The sequence below is a fragment of the Periophthalmus magnuspinnatus genome, chromosome 18 (assembly GCF_009829125.3).
Source record: "Periophthalmus magnuspinnatus isolate fPerMag1 chromosome 18, fPerMag1.2.pri, whole genome shotgun sequence".
NCBI classification, from domain to species: Eukaryota; Metazoa; Chordata; class Actinopteri; order Gobiiformes; family Gobiidae; genus Periophthalmus; species Periophthalmus magnuspinnatus.
Genome location: NC_047143.1, coordinates 6,852,543 through 6,871,057, shown reverse-complemented (window position 1 = coordinate 6,871,057; position 18,515 = coordinate 6,852,543). Strand labels below are relative to the sequence as shown.

The window sequence follows — 18,515 nt, the reverse complement described above, 5'->3', positions numbered from 1 at the left end:
TTAGAATTAGAAATGAGATTAATTAAATATTTGTATTAGACAAGACTGAAAACTGCTTTTGTCAATAAGTAAAAAGATATTAGATCATATAGCATGCAAATTGCCCCTCTGGAATAAATAAAGTTATATTGATTACTGACTGACTGATTGACTGATTGGCTGATTGTTAGTGTCAGTTGGTAGAGTGTTTATCCACTGACCCGAAGGTTGGCGGTTCGAATCCTGTTCTCGACATTGGGCAAGACACTTAACCCGCCTTGCCCCCAGTGCCTGTGTGCACTGATGTATGAATATGTGAGTGGATCCTTGATGTAAAGCACCTTGAATGTCTAAAAGGTGCAAAAGTGCTATCTAAAAATGTGACTATTTACCATACTATATATCACTTGATATATTGCAGTTTCCAATATATATCTTAAATTTAAAAACTTTAACCAAGAGATTTATTTGCTCAACAAGCCGCATAACCCTGTCATATTGAACCAACCACACAACACATTTTCAAAATACCAACAGTGATTGCTCACATGTCCGTTAAACAGTATGGCAGGCTAATGTATTTTCCCAGTCCTGTAATTGTGCACTAATGACCTCTAGATGGCAGTGTTTCTATTCCTCAAGATCCTGCCATGATTGCATTAACCTTTGTGAACCTGAATAACAATGAAACAATTTTCCAAGTATGGTCCGTGAAGCCATTGTACAGTACAGCCAGGAAAAATCTCATTTATAAGCAGTTTCCTATGCACACAAAAAACACACTTCCTTCCTCAATTTGCTAGAATGCTTTACAAAATAGAAAACATACTGTATGCTCTTGGGCGTATACTAGTCTATGTGGTCTTATACTTGTACTGACACCGCTCAAGATCATTCTAAAGCCATTCAGGAAAGGCTCAATTCTGTCCTGTGAATATGACCTTAGTATCAATACTTGCTGAAATGAGTATCTAGTTTCGATACTAGTTTAATATCAATTAGTATCTGATTTTAGATACTTTTGACAACCGTAATATAATGATGACAAAAAGTATTTTGTGAGTCAATATTACCTTCATTTTTCATAATGTAGTGGACGATCTGCCCAACGGTGTCATTGTTTTCACTGAAGGTGTCGTTGAACTCTGAAAGAAACAAAAACATGCATTACCTTAAAATATCTTATTAACCAGGACATTTATAGAGGAGGATGTTTTGGGCATTTGTAGACCCCAGTGTGACCTTTTAATAGGGCTGCATTTTATTACAATCAAACAGTGGTAATGTGGGGTAATTATTATATCGCACAGGCTTCAATTATTTAAGTAACAGAAAGTTCTCAGTAAACCACCAACTCTTTTCTCTTTTTGTGGAATAAATTTGCTAACCCTGTACTTTAACACTCTACAAACAGGTTCAAAAATGTATGAGATGCGGTTAGTATATAGCAGTCCATATTTCACAACATTTGGACAAAAAAAATCACAATTTCATTTCTAAAACTACGCATAGTGATCAAGTTGTGTTTGTTTTGACTTAGCTACTTTAAGTTAAGTCAAGGCAAGTTAGCACAGTTCGTACAAGTAATTCAAAGTGCTTTACAGAATAAGAAAGACAATAAAATCACACAAATCAAAACATAAATAATCATCATAGAATTAAAAGTGAAGAGTGCAGAATAAAAACTGTCAGTCATATGCACAGCTAAACACAACCGATTTCAGGCTGGATTTAAACATTGTCAAAGTAGAGTCCTGTCTCACATCACATCTAGTTGGAGAGGCTAGTTATCAAGACAACCTTATAACACCTATCCCTAGTTCATATTGTGTTAGATCAGTGTCCTGTTACTATTTAAATGTGTCCCAATGGTTACAGTCCAGACATGAGCCTGGCCTACTTTTGATTAGCTGTAACTGTGCAAGCTTTATTTAGCACATACACTCATAGGCACTTCCTGTCACATCCTGTTCTCTGATACAAGTTGCAATTTCACAACTAGCATTATAGCAAATATTCATTTAAAGTGGAGCTAAACACTAAACTGTTTCTGCTACTAAACTGTTTATATGGCATTTTAATCTCATTATCTACTTCCCTAGTTATTTTAGGGCAAACTTGGAAAATTTGCAGCTTTCTGGTCAAAAACACCTAGATCTACATTTGTGCTGCCTTTAGCTTCTGCAATATCAAGTAGTTGGTGACACTGCAAAAGACTGTCCTGATTACAGTCAGGTGTTTCTGATTACAAACACCAGGCTGCAGGAGTGGAGTTTGAAGCGTGGATCCTTGTTAGACCAATAAAAGTGTTCCACATTCCCTTCGACCTCGTCCCTCTTCTCCCTCACTCTCTTCTCTCCAGGTATTGCGCAGTTTAGCAGCTCTATTTGAAATGTGGTTGTGGGCGGAGTTTAGATGTTTAGTCCCACGGAACATGTCAGAAACAAAAGTCAACACAGAAGAACCCAAGCCACAGTGCAACCTGATCTCCGTGGAACGTCAGAGTGCTTTCACTATTTCCGAGTCTTTTGTCTTCACATGGGAAAGAGGGTGGGGTCTGCAGCCTGCTGAAAGGCCAATGACAAGCCGAAAGGTAAATACAAGTACATTACAGGAATTACTATAAGTGGTGTAATAATTAACAAGGTCACAGGATGTCACCAAAACAGACCGCATTCAGCTTTAAGTGTCTGCCAAGTTCACAGCCAAATAAAGTTTCAAGCACTGTAATTATTGTATTATTGCTACACCTTTTCTTTCACTTCAGCAGAATAACTAAACCCATTATTGCGAAGTGAGTACACTCCTTAAATCATAAGGTAGAAATTAAAAGCATTGGATGATGATAAATTACTTAAAGGGAAGGCAGCACAATTCCAGTGAAATTTAAATTGGAATTTGAGTGTCCACAATTATCAAATCATAGTTGGCTGCGGTTATTCTGGTAATAGAATGTCCGTCACGAAGAATAAAATATTCTTTTTCTTTTTAATAGAAAAATCTCTCTTAAATCTCAACTGCTAAACTAATACAGGAAACCCATGGATTTCAGAACATGTATGGGCTTCCTGTATTAGTTTAGCAGTTGAGATTTCAGTCTTGTTAATGCTCCTGGAGTTTATTACAAGCTTTTCAAGACATTATCCTACTTTTTAAAGATATAATCGCAATCTCAGTACTTGCCAGAAAAAACAAACAAAATAAAAAACGCTGTTAGATTCGTGCAGTGCTAATTCAAAGTAATGGGCAAAAGAATATTTCATTGATGCGTTGTGAATAAACGTTTTACATGTAAGCGATTCTGCTCTCAAAGTCTAGGATTCATAAAATACATGAAATGGGAATTACCTTACACAGCGCCTTATATGGAAAAAGCATATTAACAAAGCCTTTGTAATAACGCAATGTAAACTATTTTGATATTCCATTACATTGTTATACGTGATAAAAGTTCGTCACTACAAAAATGACATCTCTCAATGAGTTTATGCCCCGGCTTCCTGGAGATTAACATCTTTTTGGTTAATGTTTTCACCTCGGCTAACACACCCTAGTTGTGCCATAACATGAGACCAGCCAGCATGTTATTATATGGGACTATGAAATATAAAGAAAACAAGGCAAAGAAAAAATATTTTGTGTCTGGGATAGGAATTTGCTACAGTAGTGACTGGTCGGCAGGGGGCTACTAGCATCCAGCACATGATAACTGACTCCCAATTCACATGCACCGAATGTTCTGGCGATTCATTCGTAAACGTATGTGAAATATATCACCCCACACTTGTACGGTCACTGGGTGGAGATTTACCGTAGACTACCGCACATAGCATGGTCATGGTTATAAAAGCGCTTAGACATTTATTTGCTCAAAGAATTAACTGTAATCTCGGGTGTGTTTTGATGATTAATATCTTTATATAAAAAAGATTGCGGAAAGTTCCCTCAACGTGAACGCAAGTGCTCCTTATAAGGCAAACCTGAACAATTTCAGGAATTTCAACAGGGCTTGAAATTCCTTGTATTTTATAATTTTATAATTTTTTAATTTCATGGAGTGATCGCTGGATAACACTGCCACTTTAATGTAGAGTAGACAATATTCAATTTGTTTTTTTAGTTTCGGATGACCCAGACAGTTGGTAATTCAGAAGATTCCCTGTTAGTAGCCTGTTTGTAAAATAAAATTAAACTGATACATCCACATTTAGTGCTAGCATCTACTAACAATTTGAATAATGGCAAAAGTGCAAAACTGAAACAACTGAGAATATGCATGTTTCTTTGTCATTACGCTTTCATAAACAATATTGGATCTACATCTGTTAAAGATTCAGATGCTGTCTCAGATCCATCATGCCTCCCAGACTAAATGCTTTGAAATGCACTCACAATATTGGCTCATTGGCCAATAATAGTTCACGTTCCAGACGGAGGTTGGGGTCATCATAACCACAGAAACTGCAAGGTTTTTGAAGGAAATCTCCAAACTGAAAATCCACAAATGTTGACCCTCATCATTTTTGGGCAAGAACTGGATACACAAGCTGGACGTTTTAAGTTTAAAGAAACATTCAATGACACCACTTTTTGATGCTATTGTTATTAAATTATTTTTGTAATTTGTGCTGGCTTCAGTTTTAAGTTAATTTAGAATAGACAAATACAGACCTACTAACTATAAACCAGGTCAAAGAATCTGTAATGTTTAATTCAAATTCTACCATGAAATTCTTCTCTGCCCTCCGGCTCTGGTGTGAAGACAGTCTAAGGATAAGAAACACTTCATTTTCTACAGCATCAAACAATATGCGTCCTTAGAGTGAAATGAACTGAATACACCCTAGGGCTGTACTCAAATAAACAAATTAGTGATCGACTAAAGACAAGACTAAAAAGAAGATGTGGCAAAAGCTCTCAAAATACCTCTTCACTCACATCAAGACAAAAACTGCATGGGAGTTAATGCAAAACAAATACTAGACTAGAAAAATATTAGACTAATTCCAATTTTGGTTGATTAACACTCCATCGACCAATTAATTGACTAAACGGCTAAATGCTAACAGCCCTAATATACCCTACCCCATTTTACAGATTCCATACCTCCCATCTCCAGATCTTGCTCCAGCATATCACACTGATGCTCCTCGAATTTGTGTTCCTCCTCGGCCTCTGTGGTGCAGCGGTAGCCCTTCTTCTTCAACACATGGCAGATGATGACTCCAATCAGACCAAGGAGGAAGAAGGTCGGCACCAGGGCAAACGCCGTGAGGTCATGGCTGCTGTTTGTCTCACCATCGTTCTTGATAGTCACATTGGGATTATCTTCTAAAAATAAAAGAAAAACACAATACAATATAGTATTTAGTTATATTGCAATTTCAGATTGTTATCTGTTTAAAGAAGGGGCATTATGTAAAATTGTCACCTTGTTCCCTCATCAAAAAGATGCCTGAAGAGGTTTTATCTGTAATCCATTCATGTTTCAGTAATCCAGCCATCAGGCGCTATTCAAATCCTCTGATCAGCTGTAAGATTCTGTCCAATGCTCAACCCACAAGCCATTCATGCTCCCACACATAGACTGAATAAAGAAGTGGACTAAGGGAGTGTGACTTCACCCATAGCGTTCAGCTCCATTCAAATGAAGTTCATCGAGGCTAGCAGTTATAGGGGCGAATCTGGAGCTAAGTTGCATATTAGGACATGCCTTCCTGCCCTTATCACTGGTTTAGCGGGGAGCGGGCACTTAGTAACGCCGTCAATCAAACCTGTTGCTAATACTAATGGGAGCAACCTTGGAGAAAGAAGGCACCTAATTTTTCAGCTATTAATTACGGACACAATAGTGAAATAAAAATGCCATGATCATGCCAATTCGGAAGAGCTGGAAGTGCTTTTCTGACTCTGCATGATCCATCCTCACTTCCTATTTGGAGCATGGTGAATAGCAGGTTAGCCATGTCCATTTATATATAGTCTATGCTCCCATATGACAATTCTCCGTAATTATACAAAAGCATGACACAAAACTGTACACAACAATTTGACAAACATGATGTGATGTGATAACGCTCTGGGGGGAGTGACTTAGCATGGACAGCAAAGGGAAAGTGAAACTTAAAAAACATAGTAATATGTAGTGTTTTGCAAAAATATAATTTTAAAACAATAAAAGGTAACATGGTAATCTAAATAAGTTATGTGTTAGCAGTTAGAGAAGTAAGTTAGAAGTAAAATACCCCCGGATTTATTTAAAATACTATATACTATTTTTAATGTGTTAAGTCAAACAATTGTAATTATATTTTGAAACTAAATATGTAGAGATATATTTACAACCAAGCTTCAACAGCTGAAGCACTTAAACACCTTCCTTCCAGGATTAATCAGGAACGCAGCTCGTGCCTTTGCCATATATAGTCTAATCTGGTATAAGATGTCTCGTGATTCTTTTCTGATGGATATAGCCGTAAATAGATCAGTTAATTTGAAAGTATAAATACATGAAGAAAATGGGTATGAGTAGATGGGTAATATTGCACCATATTTCAATTCCCAATAACTTGACTTTCACAAGACTGTTGAAACTGAAGAATCAATTTTTGCCTTCAAATGCAACTGGAATCAGTGGGATATAAGTGAGTAAAATAGCAAATTTCAATTTCGATTTTTATGCTAAGAAATAAACTTGATACTCAATACTGATTCTGATACCCCAATGATAATGAAAACCTCTATTACCTCTACTAACACAATATAATCAAAGTCATTTTCAACATAACTAAATAAAAGTCTATCTCTCTCTCTATCTATCTAAGGCTCCAGCAAAGGGGAGGGGGGCATTCCGTCCCCACGCGTTGAGCCGACCAGGTGAACCAGTTTTTTCCAACGCTGGCGGTCTAGGGCCAGCTGCTCTGCATCCTCTATGGTGACTCCAAGTTGTTGGAGGTCGCCCGCAATGACGTCAAGCCATCGGGAGCGGGGCTTGCCTCGTGGTCGTTTCCAGCCAGCCGCCTTTGGGTCAAACTGGAGGATGGCTCTCGTGGGATGGTCAGCAGGAAGGCGGAGAACATGGCCAAACCAGCGGGTGCGGCGTTGCGCAGCCAAGCAGGATGCTCTGGGCTGGACCATGCGAGCTCTGAGCCACTGGTTGGAAACTCGCTGGGGCCACCTGATATTTTCGATAAATAAAAGTACTTTCTTTTATATTACCATGTGGTCTTGTAACTGTGTAACCCCTCAGTCATACTAGTCTATGTAGTCATCTGTCTGTGTGGTGTTATATTTGTTCTGTTACAGCTCAAGATCATTCTAAAGCTATTCAGGAAAGGTTAATATCTGACTTGATCAAATAAGTCTCTAGTTCCGATACTAGTTTTAGTATTAAATTAGTATCTGATTTTCCAACTCATTCAATTTAAGACCTGAACACTCCTCATTGTGCGTTAACAATATATACCAAAGCATGAGTCATGTATGATTCATTTGTTTATGGAAAGACAAAGTTGAGAATTATTTTAAAAAAACATAACATGATGTGTTTAGTGTCGTCTCCCACCCACTACCACTCAGACTTTGGATCCATTTTTATGGGAGGTTCAGTGACTCACTAGAAAGCAGGATTTATGCTTTTTCTTCCACATCACTGTGCTGTGTCCAAGGTACACATTTAAACCACAGGAGGCTGTTGTAATCTGTGAATGTGGTCACAGCTGAATAAACTCTGCCACTGGGGACATCCAACAGCAAAGCAACAATTACAGAGACAAAGACACTAAGGACAAAAACTTTCATTAGACAGATAGCACAAATTTACTCTTAGACTTGATAAACATATTTAAATTGGCAGCCATCTAAAACACAGAGACATGATAAATATTTAAAAAAAAGTCTTGTTTTGTTTCATTCACACATGTTTAACACACAAACCCTGCATATTTAGGCTGAGTTCTTCTCTCAAACAGAAAACACTCTGTTGCACCTTGTGATGTTATGTGGTAATACAGGAAGTGCCCCACTGTGTATTTAAACCCGTCACTAGAATCATTTGGATAATTTCAAATCTGGAAGTGCCGGTCTCTACTGAACTTTAGTTAAACGGTAGCTGTTAACTTCAGAACTACCACCACATGACATCACAAGGTGGAACAGAGCATTTTGAGCTTTGGAGATATAGACAGACTAATAATAAAGGATTACTCAAACAACACAACACAACTCCAGGTGTAACAGCAACATAGCATGGCTTATAGCTCATAAGAATCAAGTTTGCGCAATATAGGGCCTTTAACAAACAATCACACAAGACACAAGGCAGTACGTCAAATTGAGCTTATAGTCATGAGAGTGTGGTAAGAGCTACAACTCAGGATTATTTTAATAAGTGACTAGTCAGCAAATGAAGCCTTTTAGATGGAGAATAGTAACAAAAACGTGGCGTACTAATGGAAATCAGAAATTGTTTATTATTTTTGGGCATTTTGATTTAATAATGGTGCTTTTTTTGTTATAAAAGGTATTTTGGAATGTGTTTCATAGTCTACATACTGATAACAATGGTCAAAATACAATTATGGTTATTGTAATAGCCTAGTCATGATTATTGTAGACCTGTCACGATAACACATTTTGAAGTGCGATTTCTTGCTTAAAAAAATATTAACGATAAATGATAATGACACAAAAACCCTAAAGCAGGACTTTCCCCAAAAATGATTCTATATGTACAGTATTGTAAATGAACATGAGCTGCAATGAATACATGAAGCAGTTAATGAGTCATAGAAGTTATTTTTTCAACTCTCTACAGCTCAAATCTAGTCATAGTACAGAAAAATAACAAAAAGTTCCCCACCAGTATAAAGAAAAAATCCCACGATAAATACTGACTCCCAAAAATAATTGTTCCATCTTTCATGTAGTGAACAATAAGTCGCTATTAGCAGTATATAGTATTTATTGTGACAGGTTGAGATTATTACAATGAATCGTTGCAGTCCTAAACAAGAGGCAGTAGTAGTTAGGTGTAGTAGTTAGTTGTAGTGAGATGTTATACAATCTATCACTGACCTTTAGTGGAATTTCTTTTGTTATGACTTATCCAGCCAGAGAACACAAATCCTCCTGTATTTCAGTTCAAAGATTATTTTATCTCATGCTCAGTGTTTTGCTTATTTAAAGTTGAATTCACAAAAAAATGTAAAAATCGTGCTCAGGCACTATTTGTGGCTTTTGATACTGAAACCAATATTTGAATGGGTAAGGAGGTCAAAGGTCACAAAAGCTCCTGAACCGCATGCCACATTCCACCACTACATATAAGGAAGCCTTTGTCTGCTTCCTGTTAACATTAATGAATGAGGTTTACAAGTCAAAGACACAACATGAGTGAAGAGTTTTGGAAAGTTACTCTTTATATATTGGAGTCAGACGAAGTTATACAGGGTAATTCTCTGCCTGAGCGCACTAGCTAACCACATGCCAGCTGATGCACGCAGGGACAGGGCAGTACCATTGTGTCTGGTGCATTAGAGCGAATAGACTGAAACAGACCATTGTCCAGTCCCTGAGCGCCTTGTGACCGCACTGTCCATTTGTTTAAACAGGGCATGAATGAAGACAAGTTGAATCATGAAAATCTCTCAAACCACTCTAAACAAGAATCTAGACTTTTTAAATCTTACCATGTTAAGTTGTATTCATCAGTTGCACCATTACTACTACAATGTATTGCTCTCGCTAAAGTACTATATGTACTCATGGTACTACTCCAACAACTGTAACCACCACCCCACAACTGCATCTTTAAATCTGAACATGTTTCTGCCTTTATAGTCTGCAAGGTTACTTACACCTATATTCAAAAAGCAAACTGATTTTTTGGCATGTTCTAATCTTAAATGCAACTTTTCTCCCACCACCTTCTCATCTGTATAGAGATGATGGTTTGCCTAGAATGTTCCGCAGTATGTTATTAAACTTAACTCTCTATGGAGACAAGTATGTGACATCACAAGGTCAAATCTGTGGAAAGATGACCCCACTTATATTTATACAATAAAAACACAAGACACTTAAGTTTAGCACAATATTGTGGAACAATCCAGGCCAAGCCAAGACAAGCAGATCCTCCATCACAAAAGTTACATAGTGCAGCTTTACTGAATTAATACATTAATTTATACTTAATACTTAATTTGTACAGGTTTGCCAATCTCTTTACATACTGGCCCATCAACTTTAGAATTGCATAAAAACACCACAGTTGAGTGAATGCTACAATCTACAGTCTGTTATTTATTGGTATTTTTACAAAAAGGGGAATGTAATTTTTGTACCGTGTCAAATTGTAGACCTGAAATGAATAGCTGCATTACAGTTTGGCTTGATAAGTGAGCTTTACCGTCCCACTAGAGTAATTTCCTGCTGTCTTAAAGGATTTAGCTTCTGCCTCAAGGTTATTGACGTGTGTGCTGCGGCTTTCACCAAATGATGACCAATCAATTCTCTGAAAAAAAAAACAAGGTGCAATGATTTCAGTTCATAAATATTTCACTATAAAACTCTCTTGTCCTCGTCTAAATTGTTCTCTTGGTGGCAACTACAGCACTTAACGCAGTTGCACTTTTATTATTAGGTTATTATAAACAAACAGTCAAACAGTCTAATATGAATAGAAACAACAACAATTAATGTAGGAATCTGATGAAAACTAGAGACCAGTTGCTGAAACAATTTCTGAAAACAGGTCTAATCATAGACAGAGATTTACTCATATGCAAAATAAAATAACCTCAAATCTAAGACAGGCTAAAGCTAACTTCTTTATAAATTTAATAGAAAATGCAAAAAGCAATGGTAAAATTATTTCCCAACACCTAAACAAATGGCGTGGCTGTCAATCAAACAAATATAACAAGACAATGGAGCTACACGTAAATAATTCCATTATTAAAAGAACCTGTTTCCTTAGTTACTCATTTAAACATTTTTTTTATAACCTCTGTAAAGGAGATCAATATGACTTCATTCCACCACTGATAATATCAGTGACCCTGATCAGGCTATGTTCAGGATCATTGGTATTTCAGACCATGAAGTTGCCAAAGTAATTACAGGCTTAAAAAATTCAAAAGCACTTGATACAATTGGTCTAAATATATATTTTTTGAAAGAATTTAAGGATCACCCATCTCCTCAATATGTCCTTCCAATATTCCAACAGTTTTTAAGTCAGGTCAGGTGCTAAAACAGATGTGGCTAATTATCGGCCAATAAGCATACTTCTTGTTATATCAAAAATAGCTGAGAAGTGGGTGGTCAAACTTCTCATTGCTCTTTTATAAAATACCAGACCCTCATTATATCCCTGTGTGTGTTAACAGAAAATATAAAGCACTTGCTTCATAGGCATCCCTGTGCTGGGACTGCCTTCATAGACTTGAAGAAAGCATTCGTCTCCGTAAACCATCAGATCTTGCTATCCAGGTTGACTCAGTTTAACATCTCCAGTCAAGCTCTTCAGTAGTTTACATCATATCTGTCCCACAGGAAACAGTATGTGATAGCTGATGGTGTAAAATGTTTGTGTTTAGATTGTGATGTTGGTGTCCCTCAGGGGTCAATCCTTGGGCCAGTTTTATTCTCCCTCTTTATCAATAACTTACCAAATGTTTGTCCAAATGTACATAGATTCACAGATGTATGCCGATGATGCAATTATCTACACTCAAGCCAAAAACGTTCAGCAAGCTGCTGATGATCTCACAGCTGCCTTATCGTCTGTGCATAATTGGCTTAAGGACTCGTACCTCTTGTTAAACACCACAAAAAAGGTCTGTATGTGCTTCTCAAAAAGTCATACTGAACTAAAGCAATCAAATGTCTTTCTTAACAGAGTAGAACTTGATCTGGTCCCAGAATTTAAATACCTTGGAGTTATAATTGTAATGGAAATTATAATATTGTGTCATTATTTTACCTTTTAGAAATCACATGGTCTCGTAACTAAAACTCATTTGGTTTGGTCGTCAAAGACAGTGTTAGAAAAAAACCTTTCATGTCAACCCTTTTGTTGTATACTTGATGAAAAAAAAAATTCTCACCACCATTGTCATGTTCTGAAAAGCATAGATTGTTGGACTTTAACAACATGGTCAACCTTAAAAGAGCTTGCCTAATTTATATAGTCCTACAGTCCCTCGCACCACCATGGTTAAAAAATATAAAAATATAAATATAAAAGACAATTTAGAAAGGACAACATGAGCCACCACCAGAGATGCTGCTGATCCCCCACAGATGGACCACTTTTGGTCAGAATGTATTATCTGTTCAAGATGGGAACCTGTGGAACAGTCTCCCGGTAACCAAACCAAACATGCTTCATCTACAGTGGCAATGTGATTTTAACTTTTCTATATAGACATATTTGCATGTATGTGCAAAATATGAAGGGGGTGGGTATAAATTGTAAGTGTCTTGAATGGGTGGCCAAACTAACTGAAATAATGGGGACTGTGCAATGAATAGAATGTGCAATATTTTGCATGGTGCAATAATGGAAGTGTGCAATGAGTGGAATGTGCAATGAGCATAGTGTGCAATTTTTATTTTAGCCCTTTTGTGATTGCAGCCCTGGGGACAACGGATGGAAATTAGCGTTTGGTTATAATCTGGTTTGTTTACATTCATGCTGCATCATGTCTTTTCATTAATATGCATATAATATGCATTCCAATCAAATGAATAAATAAATAAATAAAATGGACAATGTACATAATAAAATATGTGTAAAAAGGAATTATTTCAAATGCATAATTGCCAAAAGTATTCTGTGAAAAAGTAAGAACTTGAAAAAGTAGTTGTTGGCACTATGTGCTGACATCAGCACTGTGCAACAATGCCAAGGGTCAAAAAACAAGAATGTGCTTGTTCTTTATTTCAGATGCAAAGATACTGAAGAGGTACCATTTATATTTTCTGCAAAAATCCTCCCAGTTTGCTTAAAGAGTGACCTTGTAGCCCAACTCCAATCTAATCCAATTACTCGTTATTATCCTGCTCATCTGGGAAATGGCAAATGCTTTTCTCATTGACCATAGACCGTTGTTTCATGTTCTGTGGACAGCACAATCCCAAAATGTATCAACACCACAAATGGGGCATAACAGGCAGCAGTAGCGCAACGTTTAGACACTTATCCATTAACCTGAGGTTTCAATTTGAATCCCATTACTGTCCCATTACTGTTACAGTGTCCCTGTGTCAGTCTACCCCAGGGCAGCTGTGACTAAAACAGTAACCTTTTAATGACAATTATAGTGTGGCACTTTTTCAAAACTCTAAAGTGTATCATGTTATTGTTAAAGGCATTATAATTGGTCTATAATGTAATTGCTGAGATGAAAAAACAAGTAAATGGTAGGAAATAGAAACCCAACAAATGAACAGAGGCTGCAGAATGCTGCTTCAGTCTGTGTGAAAAATGTTATGAAAGCATCAGCTCTGACATTGAATTATTCAAGTCCAAATTTGACCATCTGTCACATTTAGAAATTAGAAAAACAAGTTGTATAATGGTGGTGCTTTTCAATATAACAATAATGAGATGAATGAAATGAAAACATTTTAGAACAATTACGTCAACTGTGATCTATAGTTATCTATAATTACACAAGATTCTATCATGTTACAGAATAACAGCCACAACAGTGTGAAGTATTTACTTCATGTGCACTTGATCGGTATCAACCCATTAGGCTTGAGCGAGAATTATCCCCATGAACATGGGTACACTACTGTGTTGTAACCATGAACTGTGTAGTGTCATTGAGTTGAAATAGAGAGTGCGTCTTCTTTAATTAGATCAGGAGTAATAGGTTGGGCCACATGCAATTTCCAGAATCCACTGCTCCCTGTGGAAAATGGAAACAGACTGGTCTTTCCACAAGAGGCATCTGACAGCAGACCTCCACCCAAAGGGCTCAACCCGCAGGCCTCCACCAGGAGGACCCTCACAGGACTTAATTCCATCCACAGGTCCCTAAAAGTAAACAAACAGCGGCCATGCCAAAAGGCTGCTAATGTCCACTGTTTTCTAACTACTGTTTTTAATGTAAAGATACAAATGTTAAAAGTGTTTTTACACTAAAAACAAGCCCAAACTTTTCCTAACTTTAATCATTACATGGCTCGGGCATCTGCTCAGGATGCCTCCTGGACGCCTCCCTAGGGAGATGTTCTGGGCATGTCCCACCGGGAGGAGGCCCCGGGGAAGACCCAGGACACGCTGGAGGGACTATGTCTTTCGGCTGGCCTGGGAACGCCTTGGGGTCCCACCGGAGGAGCTGGAGGACGTGTCCGGGGTGAGGGAAGTCTGGGAGTCCCTGCTTAGACTGCTGCCCCCGTGACCCGGCCCCGGATAAGCGGAAGAAAATGGATGGATGGATGGATGGATAATCATTACATATTTGTCTCTAATCTTAACCAGACACTAGGCCTAGAGCAACATATTCACAGACAAACTACATCTAATATGCCCCCAGTTTTTTGTTGTTTTTTTTGTGACATGTTTTAAACTGCTAATTATCCCACACAAGCAGAGTGGAGCAGACCCAACATGAAGCTAGTTCATTTCAAACTAGAAATTAATTCTATTGGTGATTAAATGTCTTTGAAGTGCTTAGCTTTAAAACAATTTGAAATTAACTTAATCACTTTTAGTGACCTTTAACAGACAATGAACTAAGGCAACAGCTGATATAATGTGTAATAAAGTCGTTTTTTAAAGTCCACTAATGAAAAATGGTGAGGGTCATGTGGGTGGAGGTGAATCCTGGTGGAGGTCTGTGGGGTAGGGTCCTCTGGGTGGAGGTCTGCAGACAGACTCTCTTGCTTTCCAGCCGCTGAATTGAATTCAGTAGTGTCTCATACAGCATGGTGGACATAATGGCATGCGAGCACAAGGATGCACAGCCAGTCAAGCGTCAATATATACTAATACACAAATAACTATCCTATAAATAAAAACAAGAGCTCTCTGTAGTGGACTCTTATGTGCGTTGCCTTGCATGACAGTCCATCTGCTTCATGTAGATGTGGATATGAGTGAGTTGAGTCTAGGCTTAATCTCCTAAATGTCATTAAAAGTTGTTACAAGCATGGCTCAAAGAACAGCATCTATTCTATTCGATTTGATAAACATTGCGGAGTCCCCTCGTCTTGTCCGATCTCGCTGCAGCGTAACTCCACCAGAGAAAAAAACAACAGAATGAACTTACGCGACACGACGGTAGAGTTGGCCATCGGGGGACCGGGGGACCGCAGCGATGGCCGGGGATGTTTATGAGAGGCCGTTGCTGGATGGTTACCAACTGGTCAGACTAAAGTCAAAGGAGGGACTTCTTGATGACAAGTACGAATTTCCTGATTTCCCAAACTCAAGACCCGCCCTGATTTTCGAAGAAGCTCGGCCTCCAACAAAGAGCTAAAGGACAAGATAAATCTAACAGTTGAACTTCCGCATTTGCACTTTTATTAGACTACAGACTTCTCTTTATATTATATTCAATTATTTTTTGATAAATTTATATCAGTAGGCTATCATTTTATAATTTTATCTAGGCCTTCCACACCTTAATCCCACACATTTAATATTCTATTTTGACCCTTTTTTTTTTTTTTTTTTTTTTTTTTTTTTTTACCATTGACACACAATGTAGATGGCTGAAAAAGCTACACGCTCCACCACTGAAAACCCCATCCGCAGAATGACTGAGCCCAAATTCAAATAATTAAGCCTCTCCAGACCGGCAGGGGGCGCTACAGCGTGCGTGCAGACTCGCCTGTGATTGGTCCGTTCATGTTCCGCTCGTGGACGCGGTTTGTTTGGAACAATTTTGCTAGCGCCGTTGCTCAAGTAAAAGGCCTGCGATAAAACACAAAATCTACGTTAAATAAACCGCTGACTACATTTTGTGCAAATAAGTGGTAAGATATAGCGTTGAAATGGATGACATTGCACAGTCTTTGCTGAAGAGACTTGTTAGACGGATACCAAGACAAATGCTTCAACCTACGCTCGAAAAATGGGGTCGTTTACAGAAAGCGCAGCTGGAGTCCATGGATTTTACCTTGTCAAAGTATGCTTTAACAGAAAAACTACTTTCAATCTGTGAGGTAGGTTTTTTTATCTTCTCCAAGTCGTGTTATTGGCAATTTATCTTTGAGCTCTTCACTAAACTTTTAATACAAGATCTAAAGTGTATTTTTTTCTTGCAGGAAAATGACTGGAGTACTAAACATATAACAGAATTGGAGTTATTGTGTACGTTAAATGTTATTACTTCGATAAAAGCTTGCCAATTCGAATGCTCTGTGAATATCCTTTTTTTCTTTTTTCCACCTTTTTTTTTAGACATAATTGACAACCCAAATGTGGGGATGTGGCATGCCTACCAACTTCTTGACCCAGAAGGTACTTTTTAATATGTATCCAAATTTTTTACCTACTGAAATATACTGAGAGATAATATTGTGTGTATCCCATTGTTCTCAAGACGATGCCCACACTGTTGAATTAATGCAGTTTAAAGAACAATTTAAATCACACCTCACTGAACTTATACAAAATGTAAGTATGTCACATTTATGAATTCTATATTAACAATCTTGGAATATTCCTAATTTTGTTTTTGATTTGATAATCCCAGGTGTCCATCAAAATAAAGAAGCACACAGATGAAGCAGTATGGATCCGGCTTGCGTGGGGTGAAAGTTTTTCCCAGCCCAATCATTTTAAACCCACATATGTCGTACACTATCTCCAATCTCCTTATGTTTTCATGACCAGCCTAAAGTCAAAACATAGGCCTTTGTTAGACCAGGTAAATAAAACATACATTACCATTTAGAAAGTACACAAAAGGTAGATGGTTACATGCACATTCTCACATACTACTACATTATGTGCTTTGTAGGCTTTGGTACTTGCCACTAGATGCCAGTCTATAAAGGATGCTAATCTCAGTGGGCGCAAGCTCATTGCCATCAGGGATTTGCTCATGAAACAATATGAACAGGTAATGAACCAAACTTGGCAATGTTTCTGTTTGGATTGTTTATATGTCATATACTATTTTTTTGTGTTCGTTTTATAGGTGTTTCCGTCCAAATTTCCGAGACACATTCCAGAAAACAATGAAAATGCCAGAAGTATATGTTTGCATTTACCTTGATTTTTCACCAACATATAATAATGAGGAATAATTCATAGGAACACTGCTTATTTTTTGCTTTTTATAGACCCACTGATTGAACAAGAACAATCTGCGCTGTCTTCAAACCGACTTCAAATGGCTTGTGAGGCATTTGGTGGGGGCAAGTTACCAGAAATACAGTCTGCAGTTTACAGGGTACACTTTGCCAGATGGTAGAAGATGATCAGTTATATTTTTCATAATATTGAATTAAGTTTAATTGCAAGTTTCATTTTCTTCCAGCTGAAGACTAAATTCAGAGGACACGCAAAGAACATGGCACAGCGTAAAGAGCCCTTCAAATGTGTTGTCAAATTTTCAAGCACCAACTTACTGGAGTCTTTGAGAAGCTGTGCATCTTCAGGTACAAGCATTTTTGATTATGATCATATTGTCCTTTTAGTTTGTGTCCACTAGGGGGAACTCATAGACCATAAACTAGACAGCCAACGTTTCTAATAGACTTGCGCTGTTCTGTGATCCTTTTTATAGGAATTGCTTCAACGCCTGTCACACCTCTGCTGTCATCTATTCCACTCAAAGGAAGGAACTACTTTGTCATCACTGATAACGGCCCTGGCTCTTCACAGACACTACACCAACAGAAATGACTTATTATTTTATCATTCATGAGTAGCTTTTTAGACCCAATCAATACGCAAAACAAACTATTCCAGCTCTGTGTATCTTTTTAAGTAACACCTGAGATAATTTATTGTTTACCTGTTTATCCATATAAAAACAGCATCCAGTATTTTATATGTATATATTTTTATACTACATATGTTTGAGTAGGTAATACAATGTCTTGTTTTTGGGCTCCTTTGGCACAAATCTATCCATGCATAAATGTACAGTATAAAATGCATGTAGAGCATCACCGCTAGTTTAAAAATGTTGTGTCATTGTTTGAACTGAATCGAAGGATATAGTTCCCAAATGATCTATGCAAAGTTAGGCCTTGCAAACATTTTTTTAAAGAAGAATTTAGCAGGATAAGAAAGCTGCATAAATTTTAAGTAAACTGTTCGCAGCTATTTTCAGCAGCACAGTGCAAGGTTACACAAGTGTGCTGAAGATTAGTGGCACAATACTCATTCTTAATTATGTGGAACAATTGGGTGTGTCTGTTGTGGGAATTATTTTGGTGATGCGCATAAGTACAGGTAAAATGGATTTTTTGTGTATGCTTATTAAATGTCACACGATCGACTTTAATTGTGTTGCACCTAAGTAAATTGGAATTGAATGGACATGCATAGGTTTAATTGA

At 37.6% G+C, this 18,515-nt stretch overlaps 2 protein-coding genes across 3 annotated transcripts in view; one reads left to right on the top strand and one right to left on the bottom strand.

Annotated features, from left to right (window-relative positions):
• rell1 (RELT like 1) overlaps positions 1 to 15,407 on the bottom strand; it is a 112,848-nt gene extending 97,441 nt beyond the window's left edge. For both annotated transcript variants that reach the window (XR_008649085.1, XM_055229014.1), the window contains exons 1-3: positions 15,267 to 15,407; positions 5,086 to 5,310; positions 1,053 to 1,124 (exon numbers count right to left, since the gene is read on the bottom strand). Coding sequence is in view for 1 of the 2 variants with exons in the window: in XM_055229014.1 (XP_055084989.1) it covers positions 1,053 to 1,124; positions 5,086 to 5,310; positions 15,267 to 15,291 (322 nt within the window). In the remaining variant the exon portion in view is untranslated. The remainder of the gene's footprint in view (positions 1 to 1,052; positions 1,125 to 5,085; positions 5,311 to 15,266) is intronic.
• Positions 15,408 to 15,800: 393 nt separating this feature from the next.
• Positions 15,801 to 18,123, top strand: cenpn (centromere protein N). Its single transcript, XM_033983979.2, has 10 exons — positions 15,801 to 16,164; positions 16,267 to 16,312; positions 16,403 to 16,462; positions 16,545 to 16,618; positions 16,698 to 16,871; positions 16,965 to 17,066; positions 17,145 to 17,199; positions 17,290 to 17,399; positions 17,487 to 17,607; positions 17,736 to 18,123. The coding sequence occupies exons 1-10, from the start codon at positions 15,994 to 15,996 to the stop codon at positions 17,852 to 17,854; spliced, it is 1,032 nt and encodes a 343-aa protein (XP_033839870.1). The 5' UTR covers positions 15,801 to 15,993; the 3' UTR covers positions 17,855 to 18,123.
• The last annotated feature ends 392 nt before the right edge of the window (positions 18,124 to 18,515 follow it).